General features: G+C 42.7%; 2 protein-coding genes across 3 annotated transcripts in view; one reads left to right on the top strand and one right to left on the bottom strand.

Annotated features, from left to right (window-relative positions):
- Nucleotides 1-11072, top strand: part of fer1l6 (fer-1 like family member 6) — a 31435-nt gene extending 20363 nt beyond the window's left edge. The window contains exons 32-46 of the mRNA XM_030429255.1: nucleotides 393-437; nucleotides 952-1046; nucleotides 2026-2154; nucleotides 2252-2392; nucleotides 3945-4072; nucleotides 4180-4350; nucleotides 4632-4786; nucleotides 6290-6432; nucleotides 6957-7045; nucleotides 7606-7704; nucleotides 7843-7963; nucleotides 8119-8239; nucleotides 8324-8481; nucleotides 8580-8680; nucleotides 9178-11072. Coding sequence (XP_030285115.1) covers nucleotides 393-437; nucleotides 952-1046; nucleotides 2026-2154; nucleotides 2252-2392; nucleotides 3945-4072; nucleotides 4180-4350; nucleotides 4632-4786; nucleotides 6290-6432; nucleotides 6957-7045; nucleotides 7606-7704; nucleotides 7843-7963; nucleotides 8119-8239; nucleotides 8324-8481; nucleotides 8580-8680; nucleotides 9178-9358 — 1877 coding nt within the window. The 3' untranslated portion in view covers nucleotides 9359-11072. The remainder of the gene's footprint in view (nucleotides 1-392; nucleotides 438-951; nucleotides 1047-2025; nucleotides 2155-2251; nucleotides 2393-3944; nucleotides 4073-4179; nucleotides 4351-4631; nucleotides 4787-6289; nucleotides 6433-6956; nucleotides 7046-7605; nucleotides 7705-7842; nucleotides 7964-8118; nucleotides 8240-8323; nucleotides 8482-8579; nucleotides 8681-9177) is intronic.
- Nucleotides 11073-11676: 604 nt separating this feature from the next.
- Nucleotides 11677-18846, bottom strand: LOC115588583 (uncharacterized). 2 transcript variants are annotated; one of them, XM_030429257.1, is made up of 10 exons: nucleotides 18570-18846; nucleotides 17100-17566; nucleotides 16890-17018; nucleotides 16356-16594; nucleotides 15583-15699; nucleotides 15008-15083; nucleotides 13458-13663; nucleotides 13212-13298; nucleotides 12654-12732; nucleotides 11677-12383 (listed from the first exon to the last, which is right to left on the bottom strand). In XM_030429257.1, the coding sequence occupies exons 2-10, from the start codon at nucleotides 17536-17538 to the stop codon at nucleotides 12136-12138; spliced, it is 1620 nt and encodes a 539-aa protein (XP_030285117.1). In that variant the 5' UTR covers nucleotides 17539-17566; nucleotides 18570-18846; the 3' UTR covers nucleotides 11677-12135. The 2 variants fall into 2 exon arrangements, with proteins under 2 accessions (XP_030285117.1, XP_030285116.1); XM_030429256.1 differs by having other exon boundaries at nucleotides 17100-17592; nucleotides 18570-18844.
- Nucleotides 18847-19143: the final 297 nt, after the last annotated feature.

Raw genomic sequence — 19143 nt, 5'->3', positions numbered from 1 at the left:
TGTGTTCCCATCGCGTTTCTGCTGCCATCAGGTGGCTGATAAAGTTTTTGCAGATTTAAACAACCATAAAAAGTACGACAGGCTCCACTCCACACTAGATGTTGGTTGTGGTGTGCAGCTTTGGTGTTTGCCAACAAAAAGAAAGAGAAGAAGATTTAGCAGGTTTTAGAAGAAAGTTTTAGCCCTTTTCCTTTTGTCCGGGTGTTCCAGTGTGAGCTCACCAGCGGCTGTGATCAGTGAAATCTTTGCAACACATTTGTAAAGCGCATGTTACTTTCACCGCTGATAGTTTTTAATTAAGGTCTCTTATAGATATGTTGGGTGAACTGGTCCTAGATCAGGTAATCCCATAATTTTCCCCTGACCCACACACATGTGGTTGTGTATTGCAGCTTTGCCGTACCAGAGCTTGCTCAGCGCTGGAATAGACTCCTTGGGTAAGGACTGGAGGAGTTGTGTCATCCAGGGGCAGCATGGCCCGTTCATTCTGACTTCCTGGGGCAAAATGTTCTGCTTACTAACCTGTTTACTGACTGAGGCTGTGGGAACTGACTGTATCTCACTGGTTTCTGTGGAAAAACCCTGTGTATTGGCAGCTGTGGTGTTCAGCTCGTTCAGGGTGTGACACTGTCAGTCCTGTCACTGCATGATCTGCCCTGCAGCTACCACTGTTGACCTCCAGCTCCTGCTTTTTTGCATACTATGTGTTGGCCCGAGTTTATCGTCCAAGGATCAGTGTACAGTTCTTCATGGTGGACGGAGTCTGAAGAGTTAATTCTGGTGGAGAGGTTTTCACAGATATCACTGTGAGGATTCTGAGTGACAGTTCCTGAATTTACCACAAAACTGACCGACTCCAGTTTGCTTCCTGATGTTACCTGCTGTGTCAACACAATGCTACGCCGCTTTGTGTCGAGAAGCACTGAATACATGTCTGGTTTGTTTCATCAGTCAGCAGCTCGGATGGAGATAAAAAGAAAAAACAGAAAGGAAAAGGAACCCTGGAGCCCAGCGTTGGTCAACCTACTAAATTAGCCACACTAAAGGTACTCAGTTCACTCACACTGCACACAAGACTGATGACAAACAGTTACATTCAATGACGTTAGATGTTCAGAATGAAAGAGCGACCAGTTGTGATGAACCTCTGAAAATACAACACACACAGTTCATTAATGCTCTAGGAAGCCTTGCTGGGAACAGTGTAAAGACTGACTGTAGTTGATTGACAGCTTCCTCGCCCTCCTATTAGCTTCAGCACATCTGTTTGAGTGGGACAATGTGCATTATCATTAGTTTATAGAGTTTCTGACATCAGGAACATCTCACCATAGCTCACATCACTGCTTGTAAAGGGTAGAATGTTTTTTCTTCCACTAACATGACCCATTACACATAAATGCTGACATGATTCTGTTGTCTGTGGAATTTCTTCAATTATCTTGGTGGATTTTAAAAAAAAGAACCTCTATTACCTGTCAGTTAAAAGTTTTAAACAAACCCAATATATTCCAATATACTCAATCTAATGACTGAACCACTGGTAGAACAACAAAGCCCTATCCATACATGACCAGTACAACCAGGAGACTTCATGTGATTTAGAAGTGTTTCATGCAGCTTCACATGGGATGAGCAAAGTCTGTACTTTACTCCTATTTACTGACATTATCTCCTGGATATGAAGTCAAGGCTCTGCATAACATCAACCTACAGAAGTGAAACGCGTCTTCTTCAGCAGTCACATTATCATTATTGTAGTTTAGCGTTGATTTGCCCTCTTCTTGCATGTTTTTCACACGTAAATACACATTTGCAGCTCATTCAAATCAAGTGAAAGATGCTTTACACACATGCTATTAGGATCCCAGTCGTCCTCCACAATTATAACAAATTCCAATTCCAATTACAGCTTCAGAGGAAATCTCACTAATCTGTGGCATTATTAAAATCCCTCAATATACCTTCACATTGATAAATGTTAGGCAGAGGAATGTTAAAATGATGCTCATGATGTCTCTACAGCTGTACAACAGGGAGCTGGAGGCAGAGTTCGGGCCTTTTGATGACTGGGTGAACACATACGAGCTGTTCAGAGGGAAAGCCAGCGAGGAGGAGGGGGCGACCGAGGAGAGATTTGTTGGAAAATTCAAGGTGAGACGATTAGCTCGAATGTCTTTACCTTTACGAATGTCTAAACATACTGACGACATATCCTCACACTGATCTAATCCACTATGTGCATATGCAGGGACGATTCTGCCTGTATAAACTGTCTGAGGATGATGAAGAGGACCGGGGCGAAGCCGGTGACGCTGGGCACTTCAGAGTCAACAGAGGAATCCCTCCCAATAGCCCGGTCCAAGTCCTCATACGGGTTTACATCGTCTCTGTGCGTTCTCATTTGTAAAGATAAAACCGATACTGAGGGGTTTATATTCTTTAATTCACACAGTCTCCACACTGTATTTTAAATAAATGCACACACACAGCTGATAGGAGCATCTCAGAATACAGAAATTGTCCACAAAATGACACAAATAAGCATATAATTTCATATGCCTAAAAGTATAACTGAATAAACCATGAAAACAGTGTGTGGAACAGTCAGAGCTCAATGTTTGCGTTATTCTGCTGGGTTTATATTTAAGTGAATTAATTTCATGTACTTTGAGCAAAGTGACTCAAGCTCAGAATAACACATCTGCATTAGAGGGCTTTAAAATCTTTACAACATACATTACTGACAGCTATACAGATACACACCAGAAACACACTGAGAAGTGTGTGATTATTTAAATTAGAGTTCTTTATAATGCCTTTTTCCTTCTGCTTTCTCGTTTAGCCTTTTTCAGAATATTCTGTCCAGTCCTTTTTCAGAATATTCTGTCCAGTCCTTTTTCAGAATATTCTGTCCACATTTACTCAGAGGCTATGATAAAAGTGTTGGCTAAATGTAAGAAAAGCGTAAAAAACCACAAACAAACAAAACTGGTAGTGTGTGATTGCTCCTGTGTGTTTGTGGGCTTTTTTTTTTTAAAACTTCCTATAGCTCTTTTCCATCACTGCAAGTTTAAAGGGCACCTTTTTAAGAACTCTCAACATTATCTACATTTAAACCAGATGTAACACAGTCTAAATGTAGTTTCTCCTGTGTAGTATGACTGACTTCAGCATCCCATATTTTCATTATATGATGTCATTGTTGCATGCGGGGTTGACGTCCTCTCTTTTGATTTGGTATTTTTGTTGAGTCAAGTGGCCCCTTAGTACCACACTGAGGTCATTGCCTTAATAAAGGCCACTGACAGTGTAACAACTATCATGCAGGTCAGTTGAAGCTGGAGTTGATGTTAGATAGTAAGATGTTAGAGACCAAGTGTCCACCGTGAGCGCAGCACGTCATTGTCATCATTAACCATACCCAACTACTACTTGCGTCTCATTCACATGTAAGGAAACATCTCACATGATCATAATTAATGCACACAAAAAAACATGGCTATTGCTAGCACTCACCGCTGCTAAGCTATCTTAGCTTGTTCGTTTTGGCACACTGTGCTTTCTCGGCCATTCTTGTGCAATTAGCTTGCTAAGTGCTGGCTCAAATCATATTCACCTACCCCTGTGGAAGACTTCGGTCATAATGAGTGCCCGGCATAGTGCAAAGAACTAGAATGTGACAGAACACCCTTCAGAGTGTAGGTTTACCACTGTTTTCCCAAAATAATTGACAGGGCTGATAATGTTGTGATCAAATGGGCCAGATCCGACTGATTTCCTGACTATCACACTGGGAACGGGAGCCTTTCCTACACAAAGTCGAGGAACAAACAACGTGTCAATGTTCTTTCATTTTCTGGGGCGTTTCCTCTACGTAGACTACGTCTACTCAGACTAAAGCATTGTGTTATATAATGTACTGTCCTCTCTTCTCTCCCCAGGCATCGAATCTGCATCCAGCTGACCCAGATGGGAAGGCGGACCCTTACATTGTTCTTCGGCTCGGCAAAAACGAAATCAAAGACCGAGACAACTACATCCCTAAACAGCTGAATCCTGTGTTTGGAAGGTTACTGACTGACTGACTCCAGCTTGCCTCTGTGTTTTAAAGTTGAACGCATTTCACTTTTGAAGCCAGAACTTCTCGAGCTCTTTCTCTTTCATCTCTTCTTCAAGGTCTTTCGAGATGCACGCAAAGTTTCCTCAAGAGTCTCTGCTGTCGGTGCTGATCTATGATTATGACTTGGTGGGAGGGGACGACCTGATAGGAGAGACTCGCATTGACCTGGAGAACCGGTTCTACAGTCGACACAGAGCTACCTGTGGACTCCCGGCTGAGTACAGCCTGTAAGTCTGGGTGCCTTCATTCAACCGGAGAAACTCAGTTTGAGTTATCTATTTTCTTGGATTCCTTCTGCTGGTTGGAGTTACTCTTACTTCATCTCCTTGCTCTTATTTGATGAGGAATTTAGAAAAAAGAACTTTCATTCTATGAAACCAATCTATTATAGGAAGAAAGACCGGCATGTTTGGGGAAACCTTTCCGAAGCTTTCATTATTAACTTGTATTTTGTTTGATAATCATATGAAAACAAGACAGAAGTGTGTTTCCTTTGCCCCTCTCTTAGCGATGGTTATAACGCCTGGAGAGACTGTCTGAAGCCATCTGAGCTGCTGTCCAAGCTGTGCAGAGAGAACGGTCTTGAAGATCCTCAGTTCAGACCAGGACGCATCACTGTGGCTGAAAAGGTTTTCACTGGAAAGACACTCTTCATGCAAGAAGGTAAAGATGTGCTCTTGGTCTCCTCCTTGAACTTTTAGTTTACCTACCAACCTTCAGCATTTTGAATAAGCACTGAGTACACAGTTAATAAATCCTTCACAACACACAATACTGTAGTTGCAACCAGCTACCAGGACATGTTAACTAATCATTAAAGCGAAACTCTCGCCAAAAAGCAACCAAGGCTTTATTTGGGATTGAATATGAGTCAAACCTTCGTGTGAAAGCATAATTACGACGAAAGAGGCACTTTTCAGATTTACCGTAGTTTCGGTTTTGGGCACGTTAATTTTGAGCGGGAGTGCATGGGGCAAGAAATGCTAGCATCAAAATCGCTATTTTTAGAACACTAAGAAGGCTCGACACAACATGAAACTTTGCTCGTAGCATCACTAGGGTCTCTACTTATGAACAAGAGCATTGAGAACATTGTTTGTGTACACAGAGTTTATGAAAAAGAAGGTTTTTGAACTACTCACGTTAGCTGCTGCGCTCCTGCGCGTCACCGTCATGCCAGACAAAAAGTGTATATCCCCGAGTACGACCTGACAGGCAGGAGAGTAATGGTGAACCGCCCCTCAAGCGTGCCTGTCAGGTCGCACTCGGGGATCGACAGTTTTTGCCTGCAATGACGGCAACGCGCAGGAGCGCAGCAGCTAACATGAGTAGTTCAAAAAACTTCTTTTTCATAAACTCTGTGTACACAAACAATGTTCTCAATGCTCTTGTTCATGAGTAGAGACCTTAGTGATGCTACGAGCAAAGTTTCATGTTGTGTTGAGCCTTCTTAGTGTTCTAAAAATAGCGATTTTGATGCTAGCATGTCCTGCCCCATGCACTCCCGTTCAAAATTAACATGCCCAAAACCGAAACTACGGTAAATCTTAAAAGTGCCTCTTTCGTTGTAATTATGCTTTCACACAAAGGTTTGACTCATATTCAATCCCAAATAAAGCCTCGGTTGCTTTTTGGCGAGAGTTTCGCTCTAATGTAAAGAATTTGTCAAAAATTAGAGTTTTTCTATGAAGACAGTAAATATCATTACAACTGCTTTACTATGTGGACAAGCCTCCCTTTGCTATCATACTAGGCTATAGCTACCACATAGCTATAATTCTCTAACTAAATTAAGCATTTGAAAGGTATAAGGTGTTATTCTTAATGCAGAAATATGTAAAAATCCACAAGTTTACTCAATATAAAGCTGTGTTTCATTTGGTCACCTGTCACTGTAACTTCGGGGAGAGAGTCCTCTGACTCTGATGAAGGGAGCCGGAGAATGTTTCTTAACAAACCGTGAATGAAACTAAAAACATGCGTGGTTTCATGAACACCTGTGCCTCAGTCAGATTAGAATGATTTTCATCAGCAGTGGTGGTCGTTTTAATGTGGGTTCGGAATTACGTTTTTGGCCATTAGCTGTAAGCTAGCAAGCAACAATACACACTGAGGGGGTGTGTGTGTGTGTGACATTAATGAATATGCTGCGTGCACATCTCTCAGATGAGCCAGTGGAGTCCTATGAGCATCTGTCTCTGAAGATCCTGCATCGCTGGGCAGAGATCCCAGCTGTGGGATGCAAGCTGGTGCCAGAACACATCGAGACCAGAACGCTGTTTAGCAAGGCTCGGCCTGGCATGGACCAGGTACTTTGAATATTATCCAACAAAGTACATTTTATGAATGTAACATATCTTGACACAGCGGATATTAAGCATAATTTTTTCCAGGTTCATGAATCCTGCTTCCAAATAGGAGCAGACATTCTGTCATCCAGCAGCCTCCTTTTTTTAGAATAAAAGCATAATTTACAAATGTAATCTGATAAAATTGTTTATGAATCAAATGTCTAAGTACTTGTGTCTGGTACCGGTACTTTATACTCACATTGTTTAATGATCAACAGCGCTTGAGAAAATGGAGCTCATAATCTGTGCTCAATTCACTGTCATTTCTTTGGGTTGCAGCTTTATTTTGTTTCTTTACAGAAGCTCAATGACTGGCCTCACACATGAGTCTTCTTCAAGTGCTTTCCTCTCTGCATTGCAGCTTTCCCCATTCATAGCAGCTATGCCAGAGTGCTATCATGTGAGAAACACATGTATCTTTGCGGAATCTTTTCAGCACTAGAACATAATATATGTGTGTGTGTGTTTGTGTTTGTGTGTAGGGCCAGGTCCAGATGTGGGTAGACGTGTTTCCCATGGACTTGCCTCACCCGGGACCTTCGGTGGACATTTCACCTCGAAAACCAAAAGGGTCTGTAAAGGTCCCATATTTTGCTCATTCTAATGTTTTAGATGTTTTTTATGTCATGTGTCTATTCAAAAATGTTCACATTCTTTTCTGTTCAAAAAACACATTTTCTCATACTGCCCTACTGCAGCGCCTCTATTCACCCTCTGTCTGAATGCTCTGTTTAAGCTCTTGTCTCTTTAAGGCACCACATTAAAAGCCCAGTCTGCTCTGATTGGTCAGCTCTCAAAGGCCTGAACAGGCACTGCCCGTCATATTTCTGCATGTGCTTTGGGGCGTGGCTGTGGGTGGTGGTTGTATAGTTGTGACATCACAACCTTGCAGAGGTCCTAATAGCTCATTAAAGACAGTTACTGAATGTTTCTGTGTGCATCTCTCAGTGGACTGAGCATTTTTATATTTTCTCATTATTTATACAGCACCCAGACCAGATTTATTATCGAATAGATTTGGAAGTCTCACTTCATACAATATGGGACCTTTAAAGTCTTGAATTAAACAGTAGTTATTCTACTTATTTTGAAAAGTTGAACTAACAGCCCTGTGTGTGTGTGTGTGTTCAGGTACGAGCTGCGTATCATCATCTGGAACACAGAAGATGTGATACTGGAGGACAGCAACTTCCTGACCGGCCAACAGTCCAGTGACATCTACGTCAAGGGGTAACACCAAGCTCTGTTCAATATTCAGATGTTAATCACACTCAGAAATTTCTATTAGTTTGCTTATCCCTAATTGGACAGAGCATAATACTGCGTGGTCTCTATCTATGAATAATAAACGTCCATCTTTGTCTGTAGCTGGCTGAAAGGTTTGGAGGACGACCGACAGGAGACGGACGTCCACTACAACTCTCTGACAGGAGAAGGAAACTTCAACTGGCGCTTCGTGTTCCCCTTCAACTACTTGCCTGCTGAGAAGGTGCTGACGTATAGACAGGCAGACGGACAGCAGGGTCACACCTGCTGAAACAAGCATGGCCTTGAATCCGCAGCAGCTCCAGCCGTTATGCTGACGCAGAAAAATGACCAATGTGACATTATCAACACATCTATGTTTTCCTCTTTCTCTCTCAGGTGGTGGTGGTGAGGAAGAGAGAGAGCATTTTGTCCCTGGATAAAACCGAGCAGAAGCTTCCTGCCATCCTCATTCTGCAGGTCTGGGACTTCGAGACGCTGTCCTCTGACGACTTCCTAGGTGTGTGAAGGCTTCTACATGTGTATACGTCTCTCTCTATATGTACTGTATACTTGACTGTGCATGTGTCTCGTGTGTGTGTAGGCACAGTGGAGTTAGACCTCCACGGTTTCCCTCGGGGGGCAAAAACGGCAAAGTCGTGTAAGGCGGACATGTTGACGGAAGGGCTGGATAGAATCTCCATCTTCCAGCAGAAGAGAGCGAGAGGCTGGTGGCCTTTCAGCAAGTCTGGAGAGCTGACGGTGGGTTCACAGACACACACATGCCGCGCAAAACGAAGTCATATATATTGACGGAACACTTTTACTGTCAAGTGTAACATGTGTTCTGGATCCATCAGGGGAAAGTGGAGGCAGAGTTCCATCTCGTGACAGCTGAGGAGGCAGAGAAAATTCCGGTTGGCCGAGCCCGCAAAGAGCCTGAGCCGCTGCCAAAACCCAAGTAAGAGTCAGGCAGTGTTCTCTGTAGACTAGCTCTGATCTGCTGTCAGTTCTTAATGTGACTGTGTATGTTTTGACACAGTGGAGGACAATGGGACTTTGAAATTGTTCCAAGTAAATGCCTGTTGTAGGTGAATTGATACTACTGTACTCAGGGCAATGAGACGCCCACACTGTATGCTTTTCAGTCATTGAGTATTTTCATTAAATAAGGAGAGCATGTCTGCAGGTTAGGGTAATAGTTTGACATTTTGGTAAGTACACTTGCTTTCTTGTTAAGTTACTCACTGCTCACTATCTAACACATTATATCTCATTTGTTGGAATTCATACAACAGCTGAAGCTTTTTTTGTTAAGTCTTCATAAGTAATTTTTGTCAGAATTACTCAAAGCACTGCCCTGCTTTAATTGAGCCGTTCAAAAAAAATAAAAATACCAATGCTGCTCAATTTACTTAGGAATAAAACTACTGTATCCTCTCTTCCCCTCCTCCCCAGTCGTCCGGACACCTCCTTCTCGTGGTTTGTCAATCCTTTCAAGTGTTTCTTCCACTTGGTGTGGCGAAGCTACAAGAAGTACATCATCATCGCTCTGATCCTGCTCATCACAGTGCTGTTCCTCGCCCTGCTCTTCTACACACTGCCAGGAGCCATCTCACAAAAGATCATCAATGGATGACACACACACAAGAAACACTCAAAAACAAGTACATGTACTCTCAGTTCAAAGGATGTGTGTCCTTTTTGCCTTTTTACTCCAGTCTGAATAACATTTACTAAACAACTAAACTGCCCAGGTTTTAAAACAATGGATGACATGTTTATGCATCTGTATCAATGGGGTCCTGAGAGTCATAGAGATGTACTGAGACACCGACTAGTGCATCAGTTTATGGTCGTGTTGACAATATCAAATACATAGAATATGACGAGTCTTCGGTGAATACTTAAACATGCTCATCTGCTGCATGGAAATCATTGTCCTCTCCAGACCCGTGATGAATAGATCCTATAGTTGCACCATTAAACCGACAGAAACCTGGAGAGAAACACGCTGACCTCCTTCTGTACAGAACTGCATCCTGTTCAGCTAAAGCTATTCTGAGACTCAGGCAGCCTGATCTGATTCAGATTCAGACAACTTTTTTAGCGACACCACTTCAGCAAACTGAGTAGGTATTTTCCAAATGTACGTCTCTTTATTATGAAATTTGCCCTTTGGTTGCATCTGTTTGCTGAACTGCTGCGGAGGGATACATAGCTGGGACCAGAGAGGTGGCGATAAACATGCACCTGCAACCAGCATGAAGACAGTGGCTTCATGCGGCTCACACCAGCTGCTTCAGCTCAACTATACTGTATCTTTTACAGAGCGAGGACTGTGGATTTTATTACAGTGTAGTCATGGTACGAAGGAGCTGCTGTATGGCCACCATGAAGAGCCGATTACAGCAACCAGTAATAATAAATATAAGAAAACAATCATTTTAAAGTACTGCAGTGTTTTTTGAGTCTGTAAGGAACAGTTTACCCCAAAAGAAAATTCCGTCTATCTACGAACTCCTATGTCGATGCAAAGTTGGTTGAAAACATCGTCTACACCTTTTATTATTCGGAGCAGAAATCTTCACCCCATCTGAGGTGGGTGCACAAAGTGGACCGCGCTTGCAGAGCAAATCCTTGTGGGATCTCAGGGCTTCCAGAGACTTGGATTACACCAGAGGTGTTGTATGGATCCCTTTGTTATCCAGTCATTTTGCTTACCTTTAAAAACAATTCCCCATCTGCTTCAGATGTTTAGAATGCTGCAGCGCTGTTTTGCTGTGTTTTGTGGACTACGAAACAGTTCCTTTAAATTACATATGTGAGCAGATTGTCACGTGGCATGATAAATGAGACCTTCCCGTCTCTCGCGGTTGTCAATACAAGCATGTGGATGAGTTATTGAAGTAGTTTAATGCTGCTGGACTGTGGATTTTTTGTGAGGGACCCTGGTCAGATTTTACGCAACAGCTCACTGGATGTGACTTTATGCACAGTCTCTGTGCCTCTCTACTCTCTGCTAACTGAGAGCAACAGCAGCTAATGTTAGTTTAGAAATGGACTCCACTAAAATAAACTGACTTCCAACTGCCAGCACATCACAGAAGCTTCACAGTGCCCTTTTCTTTACTCTTTACAAATCTGTACTTATGTCTTAAGCATGTCTTGATATACATATTATCTATTAAAGGAGAAAACAAAGGTTCAACACAGTGTGTATTTTAACTGCATTTATTAGAACTGAATAAGGCATCAGGCCTCTCATTTTTACCTGGAGGCTGAACTGTACTTTGACTGACTGATAGAAATAAAAAGAGCACTGACAGTATTTGTGCTGTTTGCAGATGTGACATGTTTCTAGTGACAGGGTTCGTACACATTTTTCAAGGTCAAATTCAAGCACTTTTGAAGCACTTTTAAGGGTCATTTTTAAGATTTTCCAGCACCTTACTGCTGGGGTAAAATACGTATCTAAAGGAATATATATACTTGTGATTTTTTTCTTCACTTTTTATCACAATTATGTACATTGTATGATGCTGTAAACATCTAAAATTATATTCTATAATAGCAAAAACTTTAGAAATTAGTTATCCAGTCTGATCCCAATTTTGTAAAAGACACAGAGTTATAATGTCAAGCACTTTCAAGCACTTAAACTAAAATCCAAGCACTTTTCAGACCTTGAAAACACAACATTGAAATTCAAGCACTTTCAAGGATTTCAAGCACCCGTACGAACCCTGTAGTGAACAATTCTTCAGTCAGCATCTGTCAAAGACAATAACACCTCATTGGTTACTTCTTTGTGTACTCTGCCAAGTAGAAGTGCGTCTTTCATATTTCAGCAAAGTGCAGTAATTACAATGACCCACACACTGTAAAACAATTTCTGTCCAACACTCAAAAAGACAGTCACATGCACACTTAAAAAACAATGAGACAACAATATTGTCCCTGTGGTACAATATTTCAATCAAATCAAACACATTTTTCATAGTACAGGACGGATAGAGAATTGTATCACATTTAATGAGTTTACAGTGCCTGTCTCCATCTACTGGATGTTATATGTAGCTGATGGAAAAGGAGGGTATAAGAGTTCCTATGATGCATAATAGCATTGATAAGGTGATCCATATCAGGGGCTCTCATTATTTTGTCTGTACATATGGTTCAGTCCAGATGGGATGGAACACTGTCATCTCTGCTCGGTAAAGAAATGAATTCACTTGTAGTACCAGCCTCTCCTTTTAATGTGTCGTGAAAGGAAATTCGTCGTTATGTGAGCACGTTGCTGACAAAATGATAAAAGTGCTTGTTTGTGTGGCTGACAACACAAAGATGGCTGCATCGCCGCTGCTGGACTGAGCACAGTCTGCAGGCGCCTTCTCCTCAACGGCAACAAACATCTCAGTGCAAGATATCTGCGTCTGTCAGGGAGATACTCTGCCGCGATAGGCTGACCTGGGGGTAGGACGAGGATGACGAGGATGTCACAGTGTGCTGATTTGAGGCTGTGTTGGGGCCTCTGAGGAGCAGAGAGGAGGAGGAGGTCGTAGGTATGAAGGGAAGACTGGCGGAGATGCTGTTTGCTGCCGACGTGTTGAGGAAGCTGTTGGAGTGAGAGCTCTGTCTCTGCTGAGCACTGGAGGGGGCAGCTGAAACGTAACATGACAAAACAGTTGCCCTCACTTTCCTGGGACAGCATTTATATCATCTCAACTTAAACAGGTCTATTTAATCATGCTCAATTAGTGCCTTGTTTTTAATTTGCGACAGAAGATCCGCAGCGGCTCCCTCTGCACTCGTGTCATTGTGAAAATGACAGCTCTGTATGTTGCGCAAGTGAAGAAAACTGACAGAGGAACGACACAAGCCAGTGATAACTGGGACAGTCGACAACAGCTTCAAAAGGAGAGTCATCTTACCATGATGCGCTCTGTGCTGCTGATGCTGGCTGCTGATGGGAAAGCCAGTTTGAGAAAGACCTGCAGCGCCGCCTAGAGTCTGAGAGCGGCGCAACAAAAAAGGGGAAGGCATTTATTTATGTCAAGTCCCAGTGACTCCTAGTCAGTAAGCAACAGTGAGGTTTGTAGGTCGCAGCTTACACGTTAATTATTCAAAAGCATGTAGCAGATCCTGTGCAATTAGGCAAAGTACTGAGCATGAAATCTAAAGTAGGATCTGCTGCTGTAATGTGAGTGAAGGTATCACGTATTAACGTGAGTGCAGTCACTTACAGCACTCAAAGTTGTGACATTAACAGCTCTAAAGAAATCACTGAACACTTGTTACAAAATCAGCCAAAACACAGACCTGAAAAAAAGGAACTGTGATGTAATTCAACCTAAATGTTTCAGACTAACAATCTCCCACAGAGGACAGGACAGCTGATAAATATGACACTTCTTGTGTCAGGGACATGGCCATCAGGTTATTCATCATGTACTCCTTTGTGTGACGGAGAAGCTGAAGTCACTACATACCTGAGCCTGGTTAATACAGGCCTGGAGTTTCCTTTTTGCCCTCCATCTCGCCACCCTCAGTCTGGTCTTCTCTCGACGCTCTCGCACCTTCAACACATCATCACTTTTTACATTAAGCGGGAAACTTCTAGAGGAGATGACCCTTTAAAATCTACAAATTTACAACATGAGTATTGCAATTCAGCGCATAGATTATTTGAATAAGCAGAATATGTCTGTAAAGACTGAACACTAAGGCTGACTCACCATATCTGCCAGCAGAGGCTGAGGCAGCGTCTTCTCCAGCTCTCTGCGTCTGTTGAGGCTTCGCCGGCGGAGCTCGTTCCTGCGCAGTTTATATTCTTCATAAAGGCTGAGGTCTTTAGTCCAGGGCCGCACCCCCTGGCGAGGTGGGACACCAGGTGGCAAGGACACCATCGACAGCAGGGCGGCTGCTGGCTGAGGCGTTGCATCTGAGAGCACACACAGAGACTTTTTTTATATAATTAAATTAAGCACAGGCTAGACGTGGGTTGCTATGGCAGATTACTGATTCTTATAATTAAAGATCCCCTCCATGGATTTATTAAGGCATACAAAACAATTCTCTTAAAATGTGATTTTTGCAGATAAAAAAGTAGAATTACCATAACCTTAAATTAACATCCTAACAACTCCACCTAATTGTTCTCCATCATTCAAGATTCCAGAATCTATGAATATAAGGGGTGTAATGGTACGCGTAGGGTACGCGTGTGCCTATAAGCTGTTTTCCAACCAGAGAGGAGCTTCTAGATGTGAAAGCAGACAGGGCCAAAGACATTACCAAAGTAATTAGTATTTAAGTCAGTTTTATATATGTATTTATCAGCCATATATAAAAATAGGACCTATGTGAGAGTTCATGTTCAACGTTTACTGCTTAATACACCAACAAGCAGGAGTGAAGCAGCTTGTAGTTTCTCTGCTCTCCTCCTGTGGAACAAGCTTCCTGAATACCTGAGGTCTGCTAACACTGTCAGCTTATTAACATCACAGTTTACTGTGGCTTTACACTGAGTTAGATACATAACCTCTTTATAATCTGTAATTATTTATTTGCTCACTTTTATTATCGTTGTAAAAGCTATGTCTTTTATCTCAAAGTATTTATTGAACTTTTTATAACTTTTCCATTGTTTTTACTGTCTATTTTAATACAATTCTAATTTATGATGTCTTAACCAGGTGGAACAAACGACACTACTATTCGTTGAAAATAAATGTAAAGAAACTGTGACCCCTGTACCGAGGTGCATACACAACTGTGACTTCTGTGTACCATTACAGCCCTGATGAATACACAAATAATTTATACCGCACAAGTTTAACTGTCGGACACAAGATGTCTCCTGCTTCACAGTAAAGTCCATTCTCAGTGTGCGTGTCTACTAGAGGCTTTAGGTTTCTCTTCACAATATTGTGTGCTGAATATTGGACCAGCTTCCAAACTAGCTGTGATGTCATAAATAATGCTCGTAGGCCCACCTCTTAAAATCTGATTTTCAATGGACACAGAGAACATTCAAAATTTGAGCTGTGAATGTGGAAACAGCTCTCAATTGTCAAACTCTGCACACATCTTCATTCTACACAGTGAACCTCAAACATTCAACTATGGGAACACGAAGGCAACAGTGGTCAATACTGCTTTGTAACAGCTTACGATCAACACTGCCATGTTAGATCTTTTGATTACATTTTAAAATCAGCCCCGCAGTATAAACTCAGTAACATGTCTGACACCTACCAACACTCACACACACAGATTTACTCACAGGTGCTCGGTCCGGCTGAGCTGAAGGCTGTGGTGTGATTTCTCTGGCCGGACCATTCTGTCACTGAACTCTGAGCCTGGAGGAACAGACGGAAACATTAGACAGACTTTGAAAGGCAGCGCATTCTAAGAATTATCTTGTGATGTGTTTCTTTATGATCTGTTTGTATTTTTTTGTCATTGCAATTCAGTTTCCAGTTTTTTTGTTTTTGTTTTTTTATTACATTTTAACAGAACTCATTCGATTCTGTGACAGCAAAGCAATCAATCAATTCCCGGTCCAGTGGGTGGAGTAATTCCACTGTGGCTTCCTCATCACTGGCAGATTTGTCTGTTTGATCACTGCATGCTAGTGCTGATATCTGCTGCAGGAGCAAACTGTTTCTCTCAGAGGGATGGACACCAGAGAGCCATCGACCACTTATAATAATATCATCAAAATAATAAAACTATCAGCACACTGTCTTACAAAAACTGTGCAGAGACTAACTTCTTAGAAATGTGTTTCTCATGGAGAGAACACAGTCACAGTAACTGCTGATCATTCTCAGATTTGATCTTCAGCTCCAACCTAACCTCGGACTCTGGAAGATGATCCTGCTCCACCTGATAGTCCAGCAGCAGGTTGGCCTCCTCCTGCTCATCCTCTGGCTCCTCCTTGATACAGATGACCTCCTCCACCTCCTGCTTCACCTGGATTACAACAGGAGACAAGCAGGATTTTAGGACTAGGTCGAGTTTAATACCTCCACAAGTTTACCTGAGACGTGACCGCCAGATGCGAACATTCCTCTCTTAGCTCAGAAGACTGCCAGTTAATGGATTTGCATCTTTATTCAGCTTGATACTTTTCTGTCTCTGTCAGCTGTGACTGTGACAGAAACATTTCTGTATATAATTTCTGGACTCTGGTGACAAATTAAAGCTCACGTCACATTACTTTTCAGCTTAAAAGATGTTCAAAACCGACATTATTTTTCTCATCCTGCCCATTACTGCAGCACCTATATTCACCCTCTGTCTGAACACTCTGTGTCTGTGCCATGGAAAGCACTTTTCTGGTTTGCTGCCTTTTTAATAGTTTAATCTTAATTTTTATTGATGATTATGTTTTGTGTTTCGTTGTCTGAAGCACATGTGTAATGATGACAACTACACGAATGTATTATCATAAGAACTATATCAAGGGCTGTATTAATTCTCAATTATTCAGTACTGTATTAAGTATCAATCACAGCAATATTTTTGCCTTCTTTTATGTCTGATTCTTGATGCAGACTGACAAATAGGAAAATTAAATGAAATGTAACCCAATTATTGGTATTTTTGTACCAAAATAAATATGTCACCTGTGGAGCAGAGGAGGGCAGAGTGGAGCTATCAGCCTGGGGGGAACCTTCCAGGAACAATAAGCCAGCACCCGGCTGCTGGCATGGATCCAGCGTCTGGGCCTGGACTGGAGGAGGGGCCTCGATGGTGTCCACAGCTTCTATTTGTGGTTGTAGAGAGATGGTCCACTCACAGTCGTCATCCTCCTGATCGTCCTCCTTGTTCTGAGCTTCGTCTCGCTCAGTGGGACAGAACAAAACTGCACAAACATAAACATGTTCAGTCATTCAGGGATACAACATGACAACAATCCCATTTGTCAATATGTGAGCCGCGGACTCTCTGGGGTCTCCTATTTTTCAGTTTGTACAGTCCGTCTGAAACACCTCAGTTTGGAGTCTGTGTAGGTTGGACACTTCACCCTGGAGGGGTGAAGCTAAGTGGTGGGGGCAGGAGGTGATGTATTTCTTTCATAGTCTTACTTTAGGCTACTGCCAAACCTTCCAAATTGCACTTATAAAGAAGCAAAGGAAAAACAAAAATAAGTTCCATACCTGTACTGCTGTCCACAGAGAGTGATACAGGCAGCAGTAATTCAGATGTGTCAGAGCTGGCAACTCCTACATCTGAATGACAGTTCACTCGGACTGTATGTCTGCTTATGCCCTGTGGAGAGGTGCATTCTGGGAGTACAAACACAGGAAAGCGTGTGAGTCATTGAAGTGGACAGTCAGGTAGATGTCAGTCCCTTTCGTGATCGGTACCTTGATTGCTTCTCGTTAGTGATCCCTCAGAGGTACTGGTCTGAGTCGAGCATGGCGACGAGGTCTCTGTGGAGGAAACTCCTGCACCACCTCTCTGAGCTTGGTTGAAGGTTGACGGGTGGATGCGGACCACAGTGGAGGTGGATGCTCTCTGTTGCAGCTCCTCCTCCACTCCCTGTCGGTAGTACTTCAGCTTTAGCTCGGTGTAGCGCAGCTTAGCTCGAATATTGTCATTCTCCTTCTCTTTCAGGGCCTTTTCCCTCTGCAGCGCCGTGAGGTCCCTCTTCATCAGCGCCACCTGGGCTTTCAGCTCCTCAAACTTGATCCCTACCACTTTGAGCATCTCTGCCAGCACTGTCTCCACCGCTCCGTTCACTGCTCGCTCGACCACGGCACCCATCTGGCCTCTGATAAGCGACACGGCAATGCTGACGTCCATTTGGAAAAGACCACCGGACCCAAAACAGCTGGACAATGTTCTTTAATGTTTAACCTGCGTGCACAATCACATCACAGTTCAGGGGAGACGTTTCACCGACCAGCTCTTTGTCTGCAACTATGTCACTTGTTACAACTGTCTATAAACAGCGACAGAATTTGAAAATGTTATAATTCAGAGAAATGCTGTCAATCACACTGAACATTTAGGCCTCTGTTTTTATTAGAGTAACATCAATCATCATGCAATGATGAACAGAAAACAATGACAGCTGGGACAAGTAAAGGACGGCCTTAAGAAAAAACCTATGATGGTTAAAACTACATTATGTATGACAATGATTAATGAACACATCTGATTCTCATTTCCTGGTACACAACTGACAACAGCATGAATAACAAGAGTTCCCTGCATTAATTAATACGCTTTTCAGTATCTAGTATTTGGATAAGCTCTACGAAGTGTTAATAGTTTCTGAGCACACTGATCGTGTTGTCAATGTTCCTCTCCCTCCTGTAACAGGAGCTCAGTCAGGCCATTGTTCTAAACAGACCGAACAGCTGTTCATCAATACCGTGTGACCGACACGTCAGAGACAGGATCATGAGCCACACCGTCAACCCTGCGGAAAAAAACACAGCATTGACCAGCATATGTTGTGTTTTGGTGCTGGTCTATGCTGTTTTTTTCAGCAGGGAAATCGGATAAACAACAAAGACTTATAGAAAATGTGTGCATTTTGGCGGAATCTCGTGCAGGTGTTTAAGATGACGTCACTATCAAAGAAAAATTACCTAAATTAGCGATAACGTTCTTTAGCTAGCTAACCTTCCTGTTAAGAAAATGTAGCGAACACGTTTTTTAGACTGTCTAGAGCAGAGACAACCAGGTGCGTTCATGCTGTCACTGACTCAAAACCGGCGGTGCAGACAGTTCACGAGCTGTCTGTCTGGTCTCTTTGTGAGTCAGACTCTGCAGACTGACGCCTGTTAAAGTGTAGACTGGGAGGACAGGGAAGACGTGTCACTCACCTTGTTTGTGATCAACCGTTCAGCCAGTTATCGTTAACGTTTGCTGACTGCTACCTTTGCTAACAAGCAGCTTCTAACATTCTCTCTGTAGGCACAACATTCAGCACTGGCCAACGCTATTCATGAATGTATCGCACATCACTAAAAAAAGCGGCTCACAACGAGCTTTCAACAGAAATGTAGAAATAAACAGTGTCGTAGCTTTGTGTTGCCATCACAGCACAGCGCAGTGCAGTGACGTGTTTCCGGGTAAAACAGCCAGTAAACCGTTGAGCAAAGCGTAGCGCAAAGGTCGTCTTCTGGACAGATGATCACTCTGTAAGGAAATTGCAGCTTCCCCATCATTTTCTTCTTCTACAACCATAGTCACGGGTTGTATGTCAGAGTAAAGTAGTGCCCATACCTTGGTCCTTAAAGGCCAAAACTGAAAGTCAGTGGTGAGCCACAGACCTAAACCTATTGTGTCGTATTGTTTTGTTAAGATGGAATATGGTAGCCTTCTTGTTTCCCAAGTTCTCCTAGTTGACTGACTTTTCATGCAAAGTGTCACTCTGTCGTTTAGGTTTAGACTCTG

This window comes from Sparus aurata, chromosome 9 (genome assembly GCF_900880675.1).
Source record: "Sparus aurata chromosome 9, fSpaAur1.1, whole genome shotgun sequence".
Lineage (NCBI taxonomy): Eukaryota > Metazoa > Chordata > Actinopteri > Spariformes > Sparidae > Sparus > Sparus aurata.
Note: the sequence above shows the minus strand (reverse complement) of the source record. Positions and strands in the feature narration are given on the sequence as shown.